Source organism: Gloeophyllum trabeum (genome assembly GCF_000344685.1).
Source record: "Gloeophyllum trabeum ATCC 11539 unplaced genomic scaffold GLOTRscaffold_00002, whole genome shotgun sequence".
NCBI lineage: Eukaryota > Fungi > Basidiomycota > Agaricomycetes > Gloeophyllales > Gloeophyllaceae > Gloeophyllum > Gloeophyllum trabeum.
In genome coordinates, this window is record NW_006920411.1 from 2,274,638 (window position 1) to 2,294,367 (window position 19,730).

A 19,730-nucleotide genomic window follows, 5' to 3' on the forward strand; every position below is an offset into this window, starting at 1 on the left:
TGGTAGGGCTGTAATAATGGGAATGTATCCGTAGCATCTTTTAACAGTTGACGCACAGTCGCTAAGATGGTGGAAGCAGTCATATATGGTATTGAGAATCCGAAAAGCGTCATTGGACGATGGTACAGAAGTACAAGATACAGTCGATATAAGTACAAGATACATCAGGTATTCTACGCTTCACATTATTTCAGTAAGAATTACAATCATACAGGGATACAACCCAAGGTACGTGAGTCTGTGCACTTGAAACAGTTGTTGGATCTAGGCCGTCTCGGCGGGGGCAGTCGGACCGCCTTGGGCAGCCGAGGGCCCGGACGTCGACTCGGGAGAGGTGTTCAAGGACCCGACGCCAGCGGCGCCGTGAGTGTGCAACTGTGCGATATGGGCCTCACGAACTTGCTATATGGGTTTTGTGTGAGTACGGACAACAAAAGTGAAGGGTACGAAACGACGCACGTCGTTCTGCTCTTTCTTCTGCTGGAGCTCGCTGACAAGGGTCTGTTTCCGACGGACGTCTTCCTCGAGCTGGCCCTCGCGCTGGTGCTTCACCTAAGGTGTCAATAGTTAACTAGCCGCGCCAGCAAAGATAGAGAGCGGGAGCGTTACCTGGATGTTCTTCTGCACTTTGTCAACCTCTGCTAACGCCTTCTCATGTTCGGCCTTGGTCTTGTTCACGGCTTTTGCAGCATCATGCTCTTTGCGCTTGATCTTGTCAAGATCGTGCTGCGCCTTGTCGGCCATCTGCCCAAGCCACCAGCCACGATCAGTACATCCGCGATGGAAAAATAAAGCGCATTTGAAAAACCGCGACTTGCCTTGTGAGCCTTGGTCTCTGCCTTCTCGCCCGCCTTGAGATCCTTGATGGCATGCTGGAGGTTCTTCTCGTCCTGCTTCTCCTCCTTTGCAATGATCTTCTCGATGCTCTTCACTTGCGGATCAGGAGTCATTATAATTACGTCGAAATAGCAAGTAGGGTGGGATGCGGTACGCTGGGAGGGATGTCCAAGTATAGATCTGGGGTTGCGGCGCGTTCTGGCGCCAAGTGCGTTTTATGGGTGCAATTGGGCAGCGACGTCATGGCTGCCAAATGATGGAGTTGAAGCAGAGAACGTTTGACATAGAAGGGAGCGTTTCCAAGGCTTTACATGACAGATAGGGGCCGTGCAGCACGCCCTGCATAGCGCGATTGGGCGGATAACAAGGCAGAGCGTTCAGTACACGAATGATGCGTGTAAGCGAGGCGGGCCATCACTGAGGGCCGCCACGCTCAATGAATTTTGCCCATTTTTGACGGTTTCCGAGGCTCTTCGGAGGCGGAACCGAAGGAAAAATAAAGAAAGAGGGTTCGCGCTTTCTCCGCAGTTCAAGGGTGTGGAGCACCAGGATGGATGGTGTGCCTGTCAGACAAGGTCGCTGCTGGACTGACTAGGAGACCACAAGGACTTGTGGCGTGTCGTTTGTTTGACTTTAGGTTTCTCGTCGTGGTGATCAATAGGACAGCAGATGGGTGGTTGCTCTTGTTACCTTGTCCTTCTTCTCCCAGCAACACTCAGGAATCCCGCAGCTGGTATTGTTGGGAGCGGTCGAGAATATCGGACGCGTTTAGTTTCCGGGATGCCAAGAGTCCAGCTAGTCTCACGCGGGACCGAGACTGATACCTCCGGGCCCTGCCCTCGCAGAAATGTCCTGTCAAAGAGAGTTGAGGCCGTCTCGACGGCCAGCAACGACCGTGATAGCAGAGACCGGCCTTTTTATTGATTGTGTCTATTACCGTCGTCTGCTTTCCGGCGACCCCACTCGCAGCTGGGCTGAGGACGACCGAGCTACTCTGCGCTTCCCTGGCAGTTTGTGGTGCTTCTGAGATCGGAGACAGCGCGTTGTAGTCGCATATTCTGGTCGCCCACGTGAAGAGAAGGCTCTCCGCACCGTTAATCAAGGGCTTGTCTGCATTGGTGTGATATGATGAAGGGCGACCGCCGCGAGCCTCCTCCTCCCCTGCGCCATCACAACTCCTCCTTTTTCAACGTCGAGGACGACCAGCTCAACCTCCCCTCGCCCCCGTACCGCCGTGATCCCAGCACGTCCCACATCGTCCTGGACGACGCACCCCAGCCTTCCCCCGCGTACAGCCCCGGTTCACGTAGCAGCATGTCGGACGAGAAGAGGCGCTCGGGAGTCGCCGAGTCTAGCTCTGACGTGAAGAGGTCGTCAGAAGACGCTGCGCGGTCGGTGTCGGCCCCCCCTTCTGACAAGGGCAAGACCGAGCGGAAGCCATCTGTGCACTACCTGGACACAGACCCGGCGACCCTACGTGACCATGACGGCCCAGCACCCAGTTACCGGACGTCTGCGCCAAGGTTCGACTCGGCCGACATGATCCACAGCAGGGCGCCATCGCGAGCCGACACGGACGATGAGTACGAGGACGAGGATAACTATGATTGGAGTGCGGAGGAGGACTTGGTGGATGAGGAGGCAAAGTTTGAGCAGAAGATGGGTACAAGAAGGGTGAAGAAGGGATGGGGCCCCAAAAGGTGTGTATCGCTTACATGTGTTCTGGTGATGCGAGGATACGGGGTCTGGGGCACAGAATTCTGCTGTGCATTCGTACTCAAAGTTGCACAATTGACTGCGTTCAGTTCCGTGCGCCGAATACCCCGAGGCGAAGCAGAGGCCGAACCACATTTTTCCGTTTCTTGAGATAGTGCATTCTCCGTAATTACAGTGCGCTAACATGGCATTTCCGTTACAGAATATTCACACTGCTATTTTCCACTCTGCTTGGCTCCATATTCCTCGCAGCACTCCTAGTAGTGCCGCCCATCCTCCTAATATTCTTCTGGTATAAACCGCACCCCACAAGTCATCGGCACTATGTCGTCCAAAACGTTTCCGCATGGCTATTCTGGGCTGCTGCGAATCTACTTGTCTCCTGGTTCCTCGGCTTCATCGTGGACCTCGTCCCCAGCGTCTTCACGCTGTTCATATCGATCTCCTGGGGCCATGTGTCTGAGACGGTCAAGAGCAGGGTGGAGATGTACAATAGTGTGAAGGAGACCCTGAAGCCCTTGCTCTATGCTGCGAGCGGGTGGGTCAGCTGGGTCATATTATTCGAGTATATCTATGACTTGTACAATCCGGATGACGAGAGTGCTAGTAAGGCCTCATATACGCCACGGGTGCGTTATTTTCCTGGTGGTTTTTATGAATTGCCTCATATGACAACACCACTTGTCGGCGACAGGTGTACCAAGCGATTGAGTTTCTGTTTTTCCTCTCCCTCGTAATATGCTTGCAGCGGATGCTGTCGCACGCGATCGCATTTGCGTTCCACCGCGTCGCGTACCAAGAGCGTATCGACTCGCTCAAGGAAGCTCTCAAGGTCATTGAGGTACTCCGGAATTACAAGCCCAAGCGGAGCCACTTCGGACATCGGCAAGCGCGAAGCACGCCGATGCTCTCTGCAATGTTCGGCGCGGAGCACTACTTTGACCGGTCGCGGCGGGGCACACCAGAGCCGCTGCAAGAGAGCCCGGTGCCCTCTGACGAGGAGGGCGAGCCCAAGGAGAAGCGCAAAAAGGGCAAGCAGCGGTCCGGTTTCGGGTGGGGGAAGAAGAAGGACAAGAGCCAGGAGAGGAAGGAGGACAAGGCGAAGCGGCAGCTGCTGCGCCACGGCAGCCCCGTGCTGGCGGACTCGGAGCCTGCGACGCCGATGAACCACCCCGGTAGCGCGGAGTCGTCGGGCAGCTCGCATCGGTACCCGCCTGTTCCCAACACCAGCTCGACGCCAGAGAGGGTGGCGCCGCCGAATCTCGGGATACCGACGCCGAGTCGGAACAGTCCGGTTGGAGGACGCAGAACCCCGGGCGGGGAGAGTGATGATGGTGAGGCGGTTGTGCTGCAGGCTGCGAAGGTCCTGGGCAAGGCGGTTCTGCACGACGCGCGGAATATCAAGGGAAAGGAGGAGGGCTTGAGTGGGCTGGGCTGGAATGTCAACTCTGCACATGAAGCCAAGGTTAGTTATGTGACCGTTTCTTTCGTGCCCCTTGAGGCTGACCGCGTTGCCATTCTAGAGGTTGGCTCGTGCCATCTACAATACTTTCAAGGTTCCCGGCCGACAGTACCTCATTCCGTCCGACTTCGAGCCTGCATTCACCGACGCTGAAACGGCGCACAAAGCCTTCCGAGTCTTCGACAAGGACAACAACGGAGATCTATCCCGCGCCGAGATCAAAACTACGCTGCTCAAGGTGTACAAGGAACGGCGCTTGCTTAGTCGCAGTATGCGTGACGTCGGCATCGCTCTCAAGACCCTTGACCAGATCCTCTTGTTCTTCGCGTTCTGCATACTGTTCTTCATCTCGCTGAGCGTCTTCAATGTCAACGTGGAGACGAGCTTGACGAGTTTGTACTCGTTATTCATTGGCGCCAGTTTCATATTCCGGAATGCTGCTAGCTCGGCATTCGACGCTATCATGTTCTTGTTTGTGACACAGTGAGTCGGGCCTAGTTTGTGGATTAGGCTGTGTCCTAACGATCGATCCAGTCCGTTCGATACTGGGGATCGCTGCTTTATCGATGGTACTACTGTCTTCAGTGCGTCACGAATGTGTACTGACAGGTAGCATTTCAGATGAAAACTTCGTTGTGAAGAAAATGGGTCTGTTTGCGGTAAGTAGCTTTATCTACGAAGCTCAAGTATTTGTCTCATGATTGGTTTTCGAAGACGGTCTTCACCAGAGCAGACGGCACAGAGACGTATTATTTCAACAGTTTATTATTCAACAAGTTTATGTATGTCGGCCGTATTCATGTGCTGCTGTGACTATACTGACTCTTCGTCGCAGCGTCAACGCAAGACGAAGCGGAGTGTGTCCTTCCCATCCAGTTCGACAAGACTTAGCATACTGATCCTCACTTTGCACAGAAAACCTTCGAGAACCTAACGATGCAGGTTGCTTGGAGAACGCCGCTAGAAAAACTCGATGCCCTCGAAAAGTGCATGAACGAGTGGCTGCAGACGGAGGAAAATCGATGGTTTGAGCCGAGTACTTCCGTCACGTTACAGCATATCGATTACCAGCGATTCTTGGAGATCACCATAGGTATTGGCCACAACGGGTACGTACAGACATTATCAGAGTCTTTCGCTGTTGCTTACTCGCGACCGTGATCTGCAGAACATGGCAGTAAGTAATACTTGAATAATCTTCGAGGGCAAGCTTCTCATCTTATTTACTTCTCACTGCTTCACCGTTCAACAGAGTAAGTTCATTAACTGCGAGCGGCGCGCGCAGCTTGCTGACATCGATATTATAGGATTGGGGGATGCGTATGCAACGCAAAACGACCTTCCATGCTGCAGTCCAATTCTACTGCCGGCAACTGGGTATCGTCTGCTACGAGTCGCCGATGCCAATTGTTTGGGGTGACCAGGACAGCCTGGATTACGGTCTGGCAACTCCCGGCGACGAGGACCAACCACCGCCGTCACCTGCACCAGGTTCGGAGGCGCCTGCGGAACAGGAGCAAGATCCAAAAGACATCAAACCCTCGCTCGGTTTCTTGCCTCCTCTCAAGGACCGTTCACATCTTAGGGCACGCAAGAGCAAGAGCAGAAAGGCCGTGCTGCGCAGTGTTGGCGCCGACGGCTAAGTAGCGCGGTGTAGGGTGGTATAGCGGTTTCTATTGTTCCATATCTTTACGCTGCATATAACGGCTTGACCATGCTTTGAAGAGACGCATCATCATCATCATTATCATCATCATCACGACCATCCCCCTATCGCCTTGCATATCTCAATGAATTACATATTATGGCATATAGGTGGCAGGTAGTGGCGGGGTCAATGCCTACCACAATAGACACCATTTGCTTTTTTATAATTACGGCTCAGGCTGCTCAGGGGTTGTGGCACAGCCACAAGGTGCATATATAGTAAGAGTTGAAACCGTCCGACTTCTGTTCCCTTCTGCTTCGCTGTCCAAAAGTCCTTCCAGGAAACTTATTTGAGATTATTGACTGCTTCGCCTTGGGGCAATGACCGTTGAAATATCGACAGCATATATATCTGCTTCGGCAAACCGTTATTCCCAAGCCGGAAGCTCGTCCAACAGCTCACTTGTTGCGTTCGGTTCATCCAGATATGTGGCACTCTGGAATACCGCTGTCTGTTCCCTTTCACACCCGGTGTCGCAAATAACTCAAGAGGTGGATCTTAGGATGCGGCCGACCGTGGAGTGTACCAGACTCTGCCTGGGCACGAAGGACTCGTAACCTGCACGTACTTTGCTCGTGATGATTTCCTTTTGAGTGGAGATGACAAGGGATATGTACGATGCTGGCGGAAGGAGGAAAACGAGGCATGATTGGCCTTTGTAAAACTAGTGTATATCGTGAATAACATCCTGTTCCAGTGGAAAGCGGCCCACATCTTTCGGTCCCACCAGAAGTCGATATCAACTCTACACTTTCACGGCGGCACCCTTGCGACAGGGTCCTCGGATAGTTCTGTTAAGATATGGAAAGATGGTAAGAGTGTCCGAGATTGAGTATGAAGACATATTCAGTAAATGGTGTCTCTCTTGCGTGGCAGCCGATGGGCAGTTTGAAGAAACCCAAACTATTGACCTTCGTGGCAAATATCCCCTCTCTGTCAGACTAACTACTCTGCCAGATGCGCAAGGTTCCGTATTCATTCTCGTCTGTCTTCGTTTGAAACTGATCCCACATTGATTTCCTAAGCAGCCACGGTCCTTGCGATAGGAGGGACTGACAAGAACGTGCAAATATGGACCCGATCCGATGAATCTGTAAGGACAGTGCATTTTTGGGTATCTAGCCTCATAGCGCAGCATTCAGTTCGTGCGCTCCGCTGTATTGTCCGGGCATGAAGACTGGGTGCGAAGTTTGGACTTCCACCTGCCTCGCTCAGGCGAACAGCCTTTGATCTTGGCGTCTGGGTCTCAAGACAGTACTGTACGCTTGTGGAATATCGAAGTTTACAGGGCTGTACCCAAGGGAGCAGGTCCAGCGGACTCGACTTTGAGCGACGAATTGCTCGACGAGTTTGAAAGTTCTCTAGGCACCCTTGCAGATGCGGAAGAAGGTGACCGGCAGATTTCCTTGAAGAGACATGTCCTAACGGTCAAATCTCGCGACGGAAGGCACGTGGTATATGTAGGAGGACGATTGTGACATACTCGTGCTTACCGTGTTGTTCAGGACCCAACAATTCTCTCTCACCTTTGACGCGCTATTAGTAGGACACGAAGCAGGCATCACCTCGCTCTCATGGAGACCAGATGGGGAGGGGGATCGCGAGCTCACTCTCCTCTCCACGTCCACGGATTCTTCTCTCATCCTCTGGTCGCCATCTACAATAATTTCCACTGCCCAAGGCGACGCAAGTTCTCTGTGGATCAATCGGCAGCGTTTTGGAGACGTCGGTGGCCAAAGGCTTGGTGGATTCGTCGGTGGTATATGGTCCCGCGGAGGAGCAGATGCTCTGGCGTGGGGATGGTCGGGTGGATGGCGAAGATGGCGCTGCACTTCTACTGACACCAATGAAGCTGAGGTCTGGAAAGAGATCGGCGCTGTAACAGGGCATAATGGACCCGTCAGGGGTATTACATGGAGCCCCCAGGGCGAGTATCTCATCTCCGCCAGGTATTTACATCCTGTGCATGGATTCATCTTCCACTTCACGCATGGATCTTCACAGTCTTGATCAAACTACTCGCATTCACGGACCGATACCTGAGAGTAGCCGTCCTGTATGGCACGAACTAGCCCGCCCGCAAGTTCATGGCTACGATCTCATCGATGTCGCGTCCTTGGATCCTCTGCGTTTCGTCAGTATTGCCGATGAGAAAGTTGTTCGCGTTTTTGAAGCCCCTCAAACTTTCGTCGACGCCCTTAATGGCTTGAAAGTGGCACAGTTCTCGCAAGAGGATCAGGTGCGAGGATTGGCTTCCGGTTCTTACAAAATCCCAGATTCATCTTGGCACAGGGTGAACGGCCGGCTGCCGCTAGCGTACCTCCTCTTGGTTTATCTAACAAAGCTGTGAAGGATGGTGAGATTGCAGACCATTTCTGCGAGATTGTGCGACTCACGCACGAGAGTCTACTAGCCAGCATCGTCAGCACCGTTTATGACTGGAATGCGGTCCACAGACGTCCATTTGAGGGAGAGCTCTCGTCCATGACATTATGGCCTGAGATCGAGAAAGTATTCGGGCATGGTTATGAGGTGCATCGAACTACGTTACCTGGCGGTTGTGAGAAGCTAACACCCCCGATAGTCCATATCACTTGCTGTGTCGAACAACAAAAAGTTCATCGCCACAGCCTGCAAAGCTACTACACCAGAGCATGCTGTAATTCGAGTGTATGAAACGGACAAATGGCAGCCAGTCGGGCAACCTCTGCAGGGTCACTCCTTAACAGTCACACGGATAGCTTTCAGCCCAGACGACAGATACATACTTACCGTCTCCAGAGACCGTTCCTGGCGACTCTTCGAAGCCCAAGCTGATTCAAGTAAGTTGTACTCCGTAACGAAAGCGTCGCTCAGTGTCTTATAGTCATTAGGCTTTGCACCCATCGCAGCTGATAAGTCGCATTCACGCATCATATGGGATTGTGCATGGGCGCAGGAAGGTGATGTCTTTGCCACAGCTTCCCGAGATAAAACGGTACGTCATATCGAGGACTACCAGGTATCAACAGAAACTGATCTCCTACACGCGTATATTAGGTCAAAATATGGCGCTTGGGCGACGACAGTTCCAGGTGGGTCTCGATAGCAACTCTGAAGACTAAGGAAGCAGCTACCGCCGTTGCCTTCAATGCCACAAATGACGGAAGGTGAGGCTTGAAATAACTTCCCTATGGTTGAGCGCGCTCAGAATCATTGTGCTGCGTGTAGAAGGCTGCTGGCCGTGGGCACTGAGATTGGCGGGCTGTCCATATATTCTAGTGGCTCCAGTGCGTCCTCGGACTGGACGCCAATGTGCACGGTTGACCACAGGTGCGATACATGCAACTATGATGGTGTGTTCTTATGAATGACACGCGACTCAGTCTTACCCATAGCGACCATATTTACCGTCTTGCATGGCGTCCTGGTCGGCAGGTATTACCAAAAGAACTCGCGTGCTGTAGCGAAGATGGCACCCTAAGAATACTGGTGGTCCAACAATGAATATAGATCCGCAATGCATACGATAAGAGAAGGAAATCTGCTATACAGTGAGGAAGGCAGGCGAGGCCCAGGAATACTAATAGAAGACAATCTTGGTTAGGATGTGCACGAGAAGGGTATAGAACACGGAAGATGCGCAAAGTGACGCCACAGATATAATAGCGAGTAAATGAGAGAGATAGCGAGATGCACTGATAGGGATACACAGAGAGAGCAGAACAGAGTTAGACGATGTCACGGAGGCTCATAGGAACCTCAGGCTGAAGCAGGGCGTCAGTTAATTCGAATCTCAGGCAGGGCGACACTCACGCATTTAATCCTACAACATAACGGATCAGTCGCGAACATCACGACGGTATCCATCAGGACTTACTTGTAATGGCATTCGATAGAGCGGAGCATTTCAACATCACCACCGGTGGCAGTAACGAAATTAATGACGACTCCAGCGCGTCCATGATTGGATGCCATCGCTGGGTTAATACTGGAACGTGAACATTAGATATAACATATGAAGCCTGGAAAAAAGGATCGACGTACCGAGACATGTATTCTTCAACGGCCTTAGGGAGATCTGCAGGCCAAAGTTCATGAGCTGTCTCTTCCTGCGATGGGTGTACAGACCATAATTAATGATGAGAGGGATGTGAGAGACCTCCGGCGCTTTGACTTGTACGTCGTAAACAACAAGCACTTTTGTCGTCGGCTGCCTCATTATACTTGCAGTTGCAGTCCTAAATTTGTTGAGAGCGGCCAGTTTGGTCCCAGCGTTCATATCACCGTGCTATAGTATGGCGTTAGGTGAGACATGTCGCGACTGAATGGGCCAAACTCACCAACGGGACAGCTTCCAAGCCACAACTAGCTAACTTGTACACCACTGAATCGAGGGCAGTCATACCTCCAACATGCACTATAGCTTGCGGTACATCTATATCCTGGAAGAGGTCGGCGAGAGCGTCCAGCTTCCATTCCCTGGCCTGCGCCGTTTCCGCGCTTGAAGCGCCACGCCCCGAGCCTATGATACCCAAGCCACTTCCAGGAGGGGGTAGCGGCTCTGAGCGACCTCCACCAGCAGTGAAGGCAAGATACAAATAGAACTGGCGTAGGCCTCGGGAACCTTGATTGGTGTCGGCGTGGGTGACATTGCCATCGCGGCGAACCAGGACCCGGACCGGTTCACGGAGTTGGATGGCTGATGCAAGGTTCAAGACGTCTTGAGGGACCGTGTTGGAAAAGAGGGCGGTCTGACGTTCTATTTGCATAGAGGCACCCTCTGCCGCATCCCCGCCGTTCGGAGTGATTATTCCAGACAAGCGCCGGTTCTGATTCTGGTTGGGGAACGGGTTCAGCAGATTGGGTTCGGGGGAGGAGAACGAAGACGTCCCAATCGGACCAGAAGTCGCATTCGGAGTAGACCTAGAGCGAGGAGGTGGAAGGAGTTTCACGATGTTGAAGACGAACTCGTGCAGATTGCGCGCAATGAGTTGATCCACTTCGTCAATGACCAAGAACCGTACTTCTGACCCCACGAGGCCGCCTGGGGCGGTGAATAGTGCGTGCAACTTCTGAGGAGTACCACAGATAATGTGCGGTATACTCTGTTGCAGGAGACGAACTTCTTGGCTAAGGTCGCTATTTATGCTGGTTGCTCCAACTCCAAGAGCGGATCTAACCCCGATGGGCCCGCCCAAGTCGCGAATCATACGCTGCGCCTGAGTGGCCTGATCGACCGTTGTGGAGATCATAAGGACGATAGGTCCACGATTCGGGGGACGATTCAACGAGTGTGTGAGAGCCACTTGAATTGCAGGAATCACATATGCAGCGATACGCTCCTGCGTTGGAGGAGCCTGCGCTATGATATCTGCACCGCGGAGCAAGAAGGGCAAAGCTCGCTGCTGTATCTTATTCGGAGGACCAACGCTGTCAAATGGTAAGTAAGGTGGCCGTTAATCCTCTTCCGCATCCACTCACCCGAATTTACTCAGAGAACGCAACAACTCTGGAGCTAAAGGAAGCTGTTCCCACTTCGATATCACCGGTCCACCATCGCGGATCGAACCACTAGAGAAGCTCTCGCCCTGAGCAAAGAAGAATAAGTGTGGGCTGGGGAGAACGCAGGAAGGAGCTACTGACGCCACCGGAGTCCCGACGTGACAAGCCTATCACAGAACGTCTCTTGTCGCGGAGACCAGGTTCCTGTCGTCCCAAGGACGGGGAGATGTCCGGAGTCGATCGCACGGGCAATTCCAAGGTGCCAGCTGACCAAGTCCGCATCGGTGGATTAGGCGTACGAGTGTGTGCCCTCGGATCCCCACGACTAGGCAGACCATGACCCAACATGGAAGCACTCGATGTTATTGGAGGAGACACCAACTGATTAGGCGCCTCCAACTGCGGAGTAGTGCTACCAAACTGTGCATTGTTAGGGATAGCAGAACTCATGTTCTGTACCTGTTGCGTTTGGATCGCCAGTATCTGCCCGATTGACGTGGTCAGAGTGTTCAGCCTCTGATTGATCTGCGTTATATCATCCGCAGGTGGCGACTGGTGAGGAGGAATGCCACCGATGGATGCTCGAGGACCATTCAAGTGGTTGGACCCAGGGAAACTCGACGGCGAAAATGGATTGTTGAACTCTGGGTGCCCATTTCCCTCCCGAGACCTCTCCAAGAGAATGCTGAGCTTGCGGCTGACGTCGCCCAGTTCGCGCTGCATCTCGCGCGTCGACAACTCGCATCGTACGAGTCTGTCCAAGACATCATTGAGAAAGGGTGAAGCTTTGAGTTGAGCCTCGAAGCTGGATATGTGATCCCCCGAGGCCGCAAACTGGCTTCCCGACCCTAACGACGAGACCGGTGAAGACGAGATAAAGGCACCTCCATTCTGGAAAGATGAGGACCTCAGGCTGCTGCTCATTGCAACTGGTGGAGTCAGCCTCTCGCGACCCTGCTGGAACATGCCCGTAAAGAAAGTGTCGCGCGATTGCGGATTGCTACCAGTCGGCACTAAGACCCCTTTCTCCGGTCCTGGCATGTCCTCACCCTCGGGAACGGTGTCGAAACTGGCTGCCATGCTTGCCTGTCGCACCATCCTATTCTCTATGTTCGGATACCCTCTGTCAGCTTGCATTTGCCGCAATCCCGGCGATATACGCGAATCTTCTCCGGATGAAGAAGATCGTTGAATAGGGCGTATACCATCTTCGAGAGGACTAGGCGAAGACCTGACGGAGCGGTATTCGGACGGTGATATAGATAAGGAGGACATGGATGTGCGATCATGCTCTCCATGGGATAGTCGGTAACCGTGTTCCTCTTCGCTAGAGCGGCTCCCTCCAGGGAAGAAAGGCATGGACGTGGGGTTGAGAGCAGCGTTGCTCGGCATACTCCAAACCGGTGCGCTCAGCTCCTGCTCGACAGTCAAATGACAACGAGGTTTGTCTTGAGAATTGATCCAGTTTAGCACCATCACCAGCGTTGCATAGCCGAACTTGGACCGTTGTAGAGACCTCACCTTAGACTAGTCAAAAGAGTGGTAGATATCTATGCAGCTGCCATGCAGGCAGAATAAGGCGCGTCGGGCAGCGAGGACGATGAGATGCTGGAGGCAGCTCGGTTAGAGCTGGTGCCAACAGTCAACCCAGCGACCACCAGACGACCACAACCGCGAACCAGGCAGCGTGGCAAGCTGATCGCCGGTTAGCGTGATTGCTTCTGCAGGCCTCCGCCACTTTGATGAATACCGTAACGATATACAAAATCATCTATTCGGGACCGTATACACTGTTGGATGACGCTAGGTATCAGGAAATGAAGGTATGGCTACGAGGTATGGAGGATATATACTGCAACGAACGTATAAGATATCTACAGGAGCTAGTGATACAGGGACCGGGTAGAAGAAAGGCGAGATGTACCGTATACAATAATCAGCGGATAGATCGAAATGTCGAATTGTGAATCAGCATATATAGGGTCCGGGGGAGTACAGGTCGTCCACGAGTGGATTAGGTGGGTGAATTAGGCAATGGTCAGTGGCATAGACATGCCCATAACTTTGTTCCGAGGTATGGGGTCAGCCTTAGGATCGTCTGGGAACTTGACCCGCTCTGTTTTCTCCCTGGTTATTCTTTGCCTGCGTAGCCTTGAATAGAGGGAATCAACAAAGGCGAAGAACATACCATAGTCCCTCTAATTTAGGCCCAATGAAGCTGGGAGGAGTACTCTCGGCAGCATGCGGTGTATCTCGCGGCTGAGAGATCTCCTGCGCGTCGGGAAGGTCCGTCGCGTTGAAGCACACCTTTATAAGAATGTATTCAGTGCTCTGTGTCACGTTCTGAGGACAAGACTGCAGTCGTACCACCATCGGAAGATCGTTCAGAACGGTACCATCTAGCCCATGAGCGCGAAGAGCTGAGACTGCATCTGCGAATAGAATGGCAGCATAGACGCGGTCTTGGGCCCTGAGCTTGCGATTCCAATGCTTGGACTGAGCTCCTATGGTGCCTCGAGTGACTCGGCAACTGGCATCTATTATACGGCCACAGGATCGGAAGAGTTGCCTGATCTGAGCGGAAGTGGTCGCGGGATGAAGCTGAAAGAGGAATAAATATCAACCACTAATTTTGAATGTGAGTGCCACCAACATTGCCCACGTATAGCCAGGTTGGCGTTTGCGTCTTCCTCGTTTTCATGCGGTCTTTCTTCTGCGCCTCTTGCACCCGCTCCTTGTTGTCCTTGGTCATGTGGGAGCGCGTCTTCTTGCTGGACTTCGCTTTCCCCTTCATGTTGGTGAGTGACTTGCGTCTCGTTAAGGGAGGGGGGGTCGCCGCATGTTCTCCGCCTGCTTCTCGCGTGCGTGCAAAGGTTTTCTACGGGAACGATCAATTGAACAAATCAGTAAGACATTGTCGTAAAAACAACGCGAATTACGCGTACCCTGGGGCTGTTACTGGGTTGTTCAATCGTCGAGGTACTGCTGCTAGCCACAGTGTCCATAGAGACATAGCATATTTCGCGGCAGCCAAAACGGCCCATGGTCGAGCTAGTGAGATGTAGTGAAGCGGCAGACCGAAAGATGAGCAAACAGTAGTGGCCGGTTGATGGAGGAAAACAACAAGGTCAACGCGACGTCCACGGTCAGCCTTATATATCGCAAGTCGAGCTTCGTTGCCGACGCTTTGGGCCACAGCGGCTCATCGATCGTTTACAAAGCCCCCTCGAAGATCCAAGCGGTGGCATGGCAGTTTCAGAAGGGCCACATTCATGATACGTATATCCATAATGGGGCAGCTCAGTTGTTACACTTGCAGGGCCAAACAACGGTACAACACGCTATCATTCCGGTGAGGCTCCGGAAGTGCCTCCTCCGAAGGTGTGGGTCCCCCTCGTGGCCACTTTCTGATAGGCGCTCTCGCACGTGATCGCTCCGTACGCCCGACGCAACTTTCAAGTAACTTTGTCACTCAGCTGGTCAAGCTGGCCACTCAAGCCACTGACTTCTGAACGCTCTCTACTGTACGCCGACGACATCATGGCCACCGCTCAGTACAGGATGCTGTATCGTAACGTCGTTAGAGAGCTCGCGAAAGGGGTGAGTACTAAACCTTATGTCGCAGACGGTATATGAAATGGTGAGTAGTCAATCTCCCCAAGGGCCAACAGAAATAAAGTAATTTCTTCCGCCTTCCGAACAATGTTTGAGCGACGCCTCAGAGAACCGGACGCGCACAGAAGCTTTGAATACGATATGGACAACGCTGTCACTTTCCTGCGGTCACAGCGGACGTACAAAGTGAGTGCATACCAATGACTCTTGCGAAATTTTCGACTGACACCTCCCCGGAAGGCTTTGCTCGAGCGATACAACCCACTGGTCGATCTCACAGCGGAGGAGAGGATCGAGGCTACCGCTCGTCGCGTTGGACTTAATATGCCAAAAACTCCGAAATCTGAGGATGAGAAATGAGACTCCGCATTGTCCTCCAAGTTGTCAGCCGACTACTGGTCCTCGTTCATCTTCCCTCTGCTTCTCTGTGATGCTGCATCTATCGGTGTACTGTGATCCATTGCACTGGACTTGCCCCGCATAGAGTGACAATAACACCGCTCACCGTGTTGTGGCCGAACCCCGGATTCTCTTTTGTTCGCCCTAATGCGGGGTGCTGCAAGACTTCCTGTGCGTCATGCTGCTACAGTACTATGACCCAGATGAATCCCACGACTGTAACATCCAGATAGATATTGCTGTTGTTGCATGTTATGCAGATCAGTCATGTGATGTAATGCGCTATCTAGACGTGTACGCGCCCCGTCTTCCCATCGTCATACAACGATGTCCACGTATTTGCCAAACGATGACATGGCGTCCTTCTCAAGAGTTTTGTCTAAGTCCAAGCACATCATTGCTGTAGCTGGGGCAGGCTTGTCGGCGGCGTCTGGTTCGTCTCCAGGCTTCTGAGTTGTTGCTTACATTGATTCTCGCGGCGCTGGTAATCATGAATGAAGGAATCCCAACTTTCCGAGGTGCTGGAGGATTTTGGAGAAAATATGACGCTATTAGCCTTGCAACGCCTGAAGCTTTTCGAAATAACCCCTCTCGCGTCTGGCAATTCTATCATTATCGTCGGGAGAAGTAACTCAGGCTCTGTGTCTCCGAAATGCAAACTGACGCATTCATGAGGGCTTTGCAATGCGAGCCTAATCCCGCACACATGGCTCTCGCTGCATTTTCGAACAAACAGATAAGAGAGGTGCTTGCGCCTCGGTCAACATTCACTCTCATAACTCAAAACGTCGACGGATTGAGTCGAAGAGCACTGGACAGCATTCCTTCCTCGGTTCCAGGTATCGATATCGACGCAGGAGCCATCGACTCGCAACCTGTGCTGCTTGAGATGCATGGACGTCTTTTCGACGTCGTATGCACGTCCAGCGCGTGTGGTCACAGGGAGCTGAACTTCACTTCTCCCATAGTACCAGCTTTAGCCGGTACCGAAAAGTTTGTCGAGGCTGCAGACATAGAGCCGGAAATCCCTACCACGGACCTCCCGAGATGCTCTAAATGCGGTGCTCTTGCGCGCCCCGGCGTTGTCTGGTTTGGTGAAGTACCACATTATCTAGACGTCATCAGCAAGCTCGTGGACAAAGCAGACTTGTGCATCGTAGTGGGTACCTCATCGACGGTAAGCAATTTCATGGGAGCCTCCATACCACTCTGGACACCCTGTTTAGGTGTACCCGGCGGCTGGTTACGCAAGCGAAGTGCAGGATCACGGCGGGAAAGTAGCAGTATTCAACTTGGACCGAAGTGAAGGAGACGAAGATGCCGATTTCCTATTTCTGGGACCATGCGAGAAGACATTGCCTGCTGCACTAGGATTGAAGAAAGATTAATAGCTGCCGATATTGAAGATGTAGACAGTAGCGATCCCTCGCGGACGGACATGGGGCTACTGCCTCTTACAATGCGTAGGATCTTTCTCTACAACGCCTGCTGGCAAAAGACACTCCCCATGACCGTATCAGCACCGTTAAGGTGTCTGCTGAGGTCGATCTACCAATTCCAGCATTATTATCACCACTTGTCCTTCCGTTCGAATCTATTACTTGCCTGGTTGTGATAGTTCTTTATGCTGCCGTTCTTCCTCCAGAGATCTCTGTATCCTCCACTTGTGGTCCTCCAGAGCCTCCAACCCAGGTTTCACGAGGTCATCCGTGCCATATAAAGCCTCAGCTACAGCTCTCTCTCGGTCTGCTTTGGATTCGCCCCATATGCTTGGTGAGGCAACACTCTGACGATCGGCAAACGTCCAGTCTGACGTTTTAGGACTCTGTCGACGCTGCTGCACTTCTAGCAGGAGCTCGTCATAGTTCCTTTCGTTCATGCTGGCCAAGGCACGGTAACTGAGTTGGGACGGCGTAAATGCATCGTCGATAGCTTTGTCTAGGGTATCTTTGGTGATGAAGGAACCGGCTTGGTGGTAGATAGATATTAGGGCTCGCATTTTCTCCTCCGGGAGTCGATCGACTGGTTGAGACCGTGCTCGTGTACGAAGCTTGCGACCCCTGGACGAAGAGGCCATTCGTCGGACAGCAGAGGAGAACATATTGAGGACGAGCAATCAGACGATACTCAGACTGAGCGTGTCGAGGCCAGTACCGGCATCTTTCGAGGCCTATGTACAGTCCGTGGGAACTCCGACTTAGTATTCGAATGCCACAGCAATACTAATGTGTTACTTCATACACCGTCCCGCCATACAATGGGTGTGCAGCTCGTGCTCGAGCTTCGCGACAACGAGATGCGACACTTTCTCAGCGTCGCGGCCCACCTGCGGTGATGTGTGCACGCGCGTTTGACGCGTATAGCAGCACCTCAAAGGTGAGCCTTCAGGCCATGTTTCTCGAGGAGTGCATTCTCCTTCTTCTTGATCTCAGCAGCGGTCTTAGTTATCTCAGAGGAACGTTTCAGTTCCCTTCGCCCAATTTGGTGGATGTGTACCTGCGATACACATGAGATTTGGCGGTCAGTAGAGTAAGTCATGCATCCTTACCGCATCAGGACCCTTCAAGACAGCGGAAGACACCTTCAGTCAATTAAAGAATTAAGACGGTATTACCACGTACATCTGCCAATCTGAGGGTTCGCAGCCCAGCGAACACTTGAGCAAGGGGTTGATCTTGGCTCAGACCCTCTGCACCGAAGGCTTGCATGGCAGTGTCCACAACACGGCAGGCCATAGACGGGACAACGAACTGTTTGAGATCAGCTCCTGTGTCCGTACACTAACTTGCGGCACGCACCTTCGCTATACCGATTTCCTTCAAGGCTCCCTTGGCTCTGAACTTGTCGATCTACAGCGGGTCAGGGCGTCATGACGGTGCAACTCAGACGGCTCCACGTACTTGGTTAGCAGCACTGAGTACCAGGAGACGTGAAGACTCGATTTCAGCGCGGCATTTCGCTATGTCGGCGATAACGCTGCCTTAATTCGTGCATATTAAGCGATCCCGGTTATATAGATAGCAAAGGATATTTACCATGTTCGTACAGATACTTCCCGAATGTCTTCCTCGAGGGATCGGTGACGCGCTGTATCATCAGGTCCAGAGCCGCCTGAGCTGCCCCAATTGACCTCATACAGTGGTGGATGCGCCCTGGCCTGGGGAAATGGTAGGTACCAATGAAGCTGAAAAGTAAACCAAGCTTACCCAAGGCGACCTTGGATTATCTGCGGCGCGGATCAGTACCTGAAGCGGGTCAGGGATAGCTCAAATTTACCTCGAATCCCTTGCCCCAATCCAAGATGAGGTTGCTGAGGGGAACACGAACGTTGTCGTAGATAATTTCGCAATGACCTTCCGGGGCGTCATCGTAACCGAAGACTTGCATAGGCCGTACAACCGTGACTCCTGGAGTGTCGGCAGGCACGATGACCATACTCTGCTGCGAGTATGTGTTAGCATTATTGGGGTCGCTCTTCCCCAACACCAGATGGACTTTCGTCCTTGGATCGCCGGCACCGCTGATCCACCTGCGGAATCATCAGAAATATCAAACCTGCACTGCTTACACGAGCTCGGGTACACGTACCACTTATGGCCGTTAATAACGATCTCGTTACCTTCTTGTCGAATAGATGTCCGAATGTTCGTGGCATCAGAAGATGCAACTAGAGGGAGACTTGGTACTCGGGGTCAAGGTGACGTATTGAATCCGACTGACCAAATCTCTCGGTCATAGCAAATGACGAGCGGATTTCTCCGTTCAGAAGGGGTATCAGCCATTTCTTCTGCTGCTCAGGGCTCCCGTACCGAGCCAGGACCTCTGAGTGAGGTGGATACGTCAATGACTTCAACAAAAGGAGTCTAGAATAGCCAGGAAGGACATACCCATGTTGCCCGTATCAGGGGCCGAGCAGTTGACGACCTGGGGAGCGAAGTGGCCTCCCCGCCCCAAGATTTCAGCCATAACGGCATACTGTGTAAACCTAATGTGAATGGGTGGGATATAACTGGGTGCTTCGAATACTCACCTCCAGGTTCGTTAAAGGGACGCCATGCTCGGGGTAATGAGCCTTGCTAAGGAAGAGGTTCCACAGACCTAGTTTCCGGGCTTTGACCTTGAGCTCCTCAATGATCGGTATCACTGTCTTCCAACGCTTCTCCGGGTCCGCGGGTAATTGAGCATGTGCCACCTTAAGAGCTGGGAGAATCTCCTCCTGACGTGCTGGTGAATGGGAAGTTCGCATGTACTGTCGATCGCATCACGTACGTGCATGAAGGCAATAAGTTTCGTAAGCGTCTCCTTTGCATACGGGGAGAACTTGTCTTCGATCTGGAAACACGTAGTCAGTGGAAGATACCCCAAAGCTAAGATGCACAAGCTACCATAGCCCATGATGAAGGGGACGTCAACTCGGCGATTGTGGGATAAGTCATGGTGGGCGTCTGGGGTCAAAAGGAGTGCGACACAAGCCTTCCCCGCATTCTTAGTTGACCGGCTATGGAGATG

General features: G+C 52.5%; 9 protein-coding genes across 9 annotated transcripts; 4 read left to right on the forward strand and 5 right to left on the reverse strand.

Moving 5' to 3' along the window:
- Window positions 1–264: 264 nt before the first annotated feature.
- GLOTRDRAFT_136379 (uncharacterized protein) lies at window positions 265–2,233 on the reverse strand (the record flags this gene model as incomplete). The annotated part of the gene is made up of 4 exons (XM_007864298.1): window positions 819–2,233; window positions 610–744; window positions 460–552; window positions 265–402 (listed from the first exon to the last, which is right to left on the reverse strand). The coding sequence occupies exons 1-4, from the start codon at window positions 948–950 to the stop codon at window positions 265–267; spliced, it is 498 nt and encodes a 165-aa protein (XP_007862489.1). The 5' UTR covers window positions 951–2,233.
- Window positions 2,152–5,658, forward strand: GLOTRDRAFT_34297 (uncharacterized protein; the record flags this gene model as incomplete). The annotated part of the gene is made up of 10 exons (XM_007863560.1): window positions 2,152–2,537; window positions 2,756–3,182; window positions 3,248–4,018; window positions 4,077–4,498; window positions 4,550–4,584; window positions 4,637–4,674; window positions 4,730–4,797; window positions 4,851–4,872; window positions 4,931–5,155; window positions 5,323–5,658. 10 exons carry the CDS (start codon window positions 2,152–2,154, stop codon window positions 5,656–5,658), a joined length of 2,730 nt encoding a protein of 909 aa, XP_007861751.1.
- A 385-nt stretch (window positions 5,659–6,043) lies between these two features.
- Window positions 6,044–9,209, forward strand: GLOTRDRAFT_103546 (WD40 repeat-like protein; the record flags this gene model as incomplete). Its single annotated transcript, XM_007864299.1, has 13 exons — window positions 6,044–6,172; window positions 6,421–6,535; window positions 6,618–6,716; window positions 6,749–6,816; window positions 6,866–7,170; window positions 7,229–7,672; window positions 7,728–7,962; window positions 8,016–8,255; window positions 8,308–8,545; window positions 8,597–8,700; window positions 8,763–8,872; window positions 8,934–9,035; window positions 9,089–9,209. 13 exons carry the CDS (start codon window positions 6,044–6,046, stop codon window positions 9,207–9,209), a joined length of 2,310 nt encoding a protein of 769 aa, XP_007862490.1.
- A 369-nt stretch (window positions 9,210–9,578) lies between these two features.
- GLOTRDRAFT_34328 (P-loop containing nucleoside triphosphate hydrolase protein) lies at window positions 9,579–11,489 on the reverse strand (the record flags this gene model as incomplete). The annotated part of the gene is made up of 6 exons (XM_007863562.1): window positions 9,579–9,693; window positions 9,750–9,783; window positions 9,834–9,993; window positions 10,046–11,135; window positions 11,187–11,293; window positions 11,349–11,489. 6 exons carry the CDS (start codon window positions 11,487–11,489, stop codon window positions 9,579–9,581), a joined length of 1,647 nt encoding a protein of 548 aa, XP_007861753.1.
- A 1,512-nt stretch (window positions 11,490–13,001) lies between these two features.
- Window positions 13,002–14,251, reverse strand: GLOTRDRAFT_136383 (uncharacterized protein; the record flags this gene model as incomplete). Its single annotated transcript, XM_007864300.1, has 5 exons — window positions 13,002–13,349; window positions 13,396–13,514; window positions 13,575–13,808; window positions 13,861–14,085; window positions 14,153–14,251. The coding sequence occupies 5 exons, from the start codon at window positions 14,249–14,251 to the stop codon at window positions 13,235–13,237; spliced, it is 792 nt and encodes a 263-aa protein (XP_007862491.1). The 3' UTR covers window positions 13,002–13,234.
- Window positions 14,252–14,676: 425 nt separating this feature from the next.
- Window positions 14,677–15,506, forward strand: GLOTRDRAFT_55630 (uncharacterized protein). Its single transcript, XM_007863706.1, has 3 exons — window positions 14,677–14,807; window positions 14,856–15,008; window positions 15,063–15,506. The coding sequence occupies exons 1-3, from the start codon at window positions 14,748–14,750 to the stop codon at window positions 15,180–15,182; spliced, it is 333 nt and encodes a 110-aa protein (XP_007861897.1). The 5' UTR covers window positions 14,677–14,747; the 3' UTR covers window positions 15,183–15,506.
- Window positions 15,507–15,548: 42 nt separating this feature from the next.
- GLOTRDRAFT_114209 (DHS-like NAD/FAD-binding domain-containing protein) lies at window positions 15,549–16,609 on the forward strand (the record flags this gene model as incomplete). Its single annotated transcript, XM_007864301.1, has 4 exons — window positions 15,549–15,654; window positions 15,722–15,848; window positions 15,897–16,398; window positions 16,448–16,609. The coding sequence occupies 4 exons, from the start codon at window positions 15,549–15,551 to the stop codon at window positions 16,607–16,609; spliced, it is 897 nt and encodes a 298-aa protein (XP_007862492.1).
- Window positions 16,383–17,380, reverse strand: GLOTRDRAFT_109745 (uncharacterized protein). Its single transcript, XM_007864302.1, has 2 exons — window positions 16,827–17,380; window positions 16,383–16,769 (listed from the first exon to the last, which is right to left on the reverse strand). Exons 1-2 carry the CDS (start codon window positions 17,320–17,322, stop codon window positions 16,747–16,749), a joined length of 519 nt encoding a protein of 172 aa, XP_007862493.1. The 5' UTR covers window positions 17,323–17,380; the 3' UTR covers window positions 16,383–16,746.
- GLOTRDRAFT_109746 (acyl-CoA dehydrogenase NM domain-like protein) lies at window positions 17,362–19,701 on the reverse strand. Its single transcript, XM_007864303.1, has 14 exons — window positions 19,607–19,701; window positions 19,491–19,553; window positions 19,252–19,437; window positions 19,109–19,196; window positions 18,942–19,043; window positions 18,810–18,888; window positions 18,498–18,750; window positions 18,428–18,447; window positions 18,257–18,378; window positions 18,122–18,201; window positions 18,020–18,070; window positions 17,843–17,971; window positions 17,770–17,781; window positions 17,362–17,717 (listed from the first exon to the last, which is right to left on the reverse strand). Exons 1-14 carry the CDS (start codon window positions 19,655–19,657, stop codon window positions 17,592–17,594), a joined length of 1,362 nt encoding a protein of 453 aa, XP_007862494.1. The 5' UTR covers window positions 19,658–19,701; the 3' UTR covers window positions 17,362–17,591.
- Window positions 19,702–19,730: the final 29 nt, after the last annotated feature.

What these genes read in the sequence shown, in the direction of transcription:
- GLOTRDRAFT_109746 (XM_007864303.1), bottom strand. Translation starts at nt 19,657, where the DNA reads ATGACTTATCCCACAATCGCCGAGTTGACGTCCCCTTCATCATGGGCT. An exon ending in CCCTGATACGGGCAACATGG is followed by an intron (nt 19,044 to 19,108) that starts GTATGTCCTTCC and finishes CACCTCACTCAG; the next exon opens with AGGTCCTGGCTCGGTACGGG. An exon ending in AGGAAATCGGTATAGCGAAG is followed by an intron (nt 17,972 to 18,019) that starts GTGCGTGCCGCA and finishes GATCTCAAACAG; the next exon opens with TTCGTTGTCCCGTCTATGGC.
- GLOTRDRAFT_55630 (XM_007863706.1), top strand. Translation starts at nt 14,748, where the DNA reads ATGGCCACCGCTCAGTACAGGATGCTGTATCGTAACGTCGTTAGAGAG. An exon ending in TTAGAGAGCTCGCGAAAGGG is followed by an intron (nt 14,808 to 14,855) that starts GTGAGTACTAAA and finishes AATGGTGAGTAG; the next exon opens with TCAATCTCCCCAAGGGCCAA. An exon ending in GGTCACAGCGGACGTACAAA is followed by an intron (nt 15,009 to 15,062) that starts GTGAGTGCATAC and finishes CCTCCCCGGAAG; the next exon opens with GCTTTGCTCGAGCGATACAA.
- GLOTRDRAFT_109745 (XM_007864302.1), bottom strand. Translation starts at nt 17,322, where the DNA reads ATGTTCTCCTCTGCTGTCCGACGAATGGCCTCTTCGTCCAGGGGTCGC. An exon ending in TAAAGAACTATCACAACCAG is followed by an intron (nt 16,770 to 16,826) that starts GCAAGTAATAGA and finishes TGGAATTGGTAG; the next exon opens with ATCGACCTCAGCAGACACCT.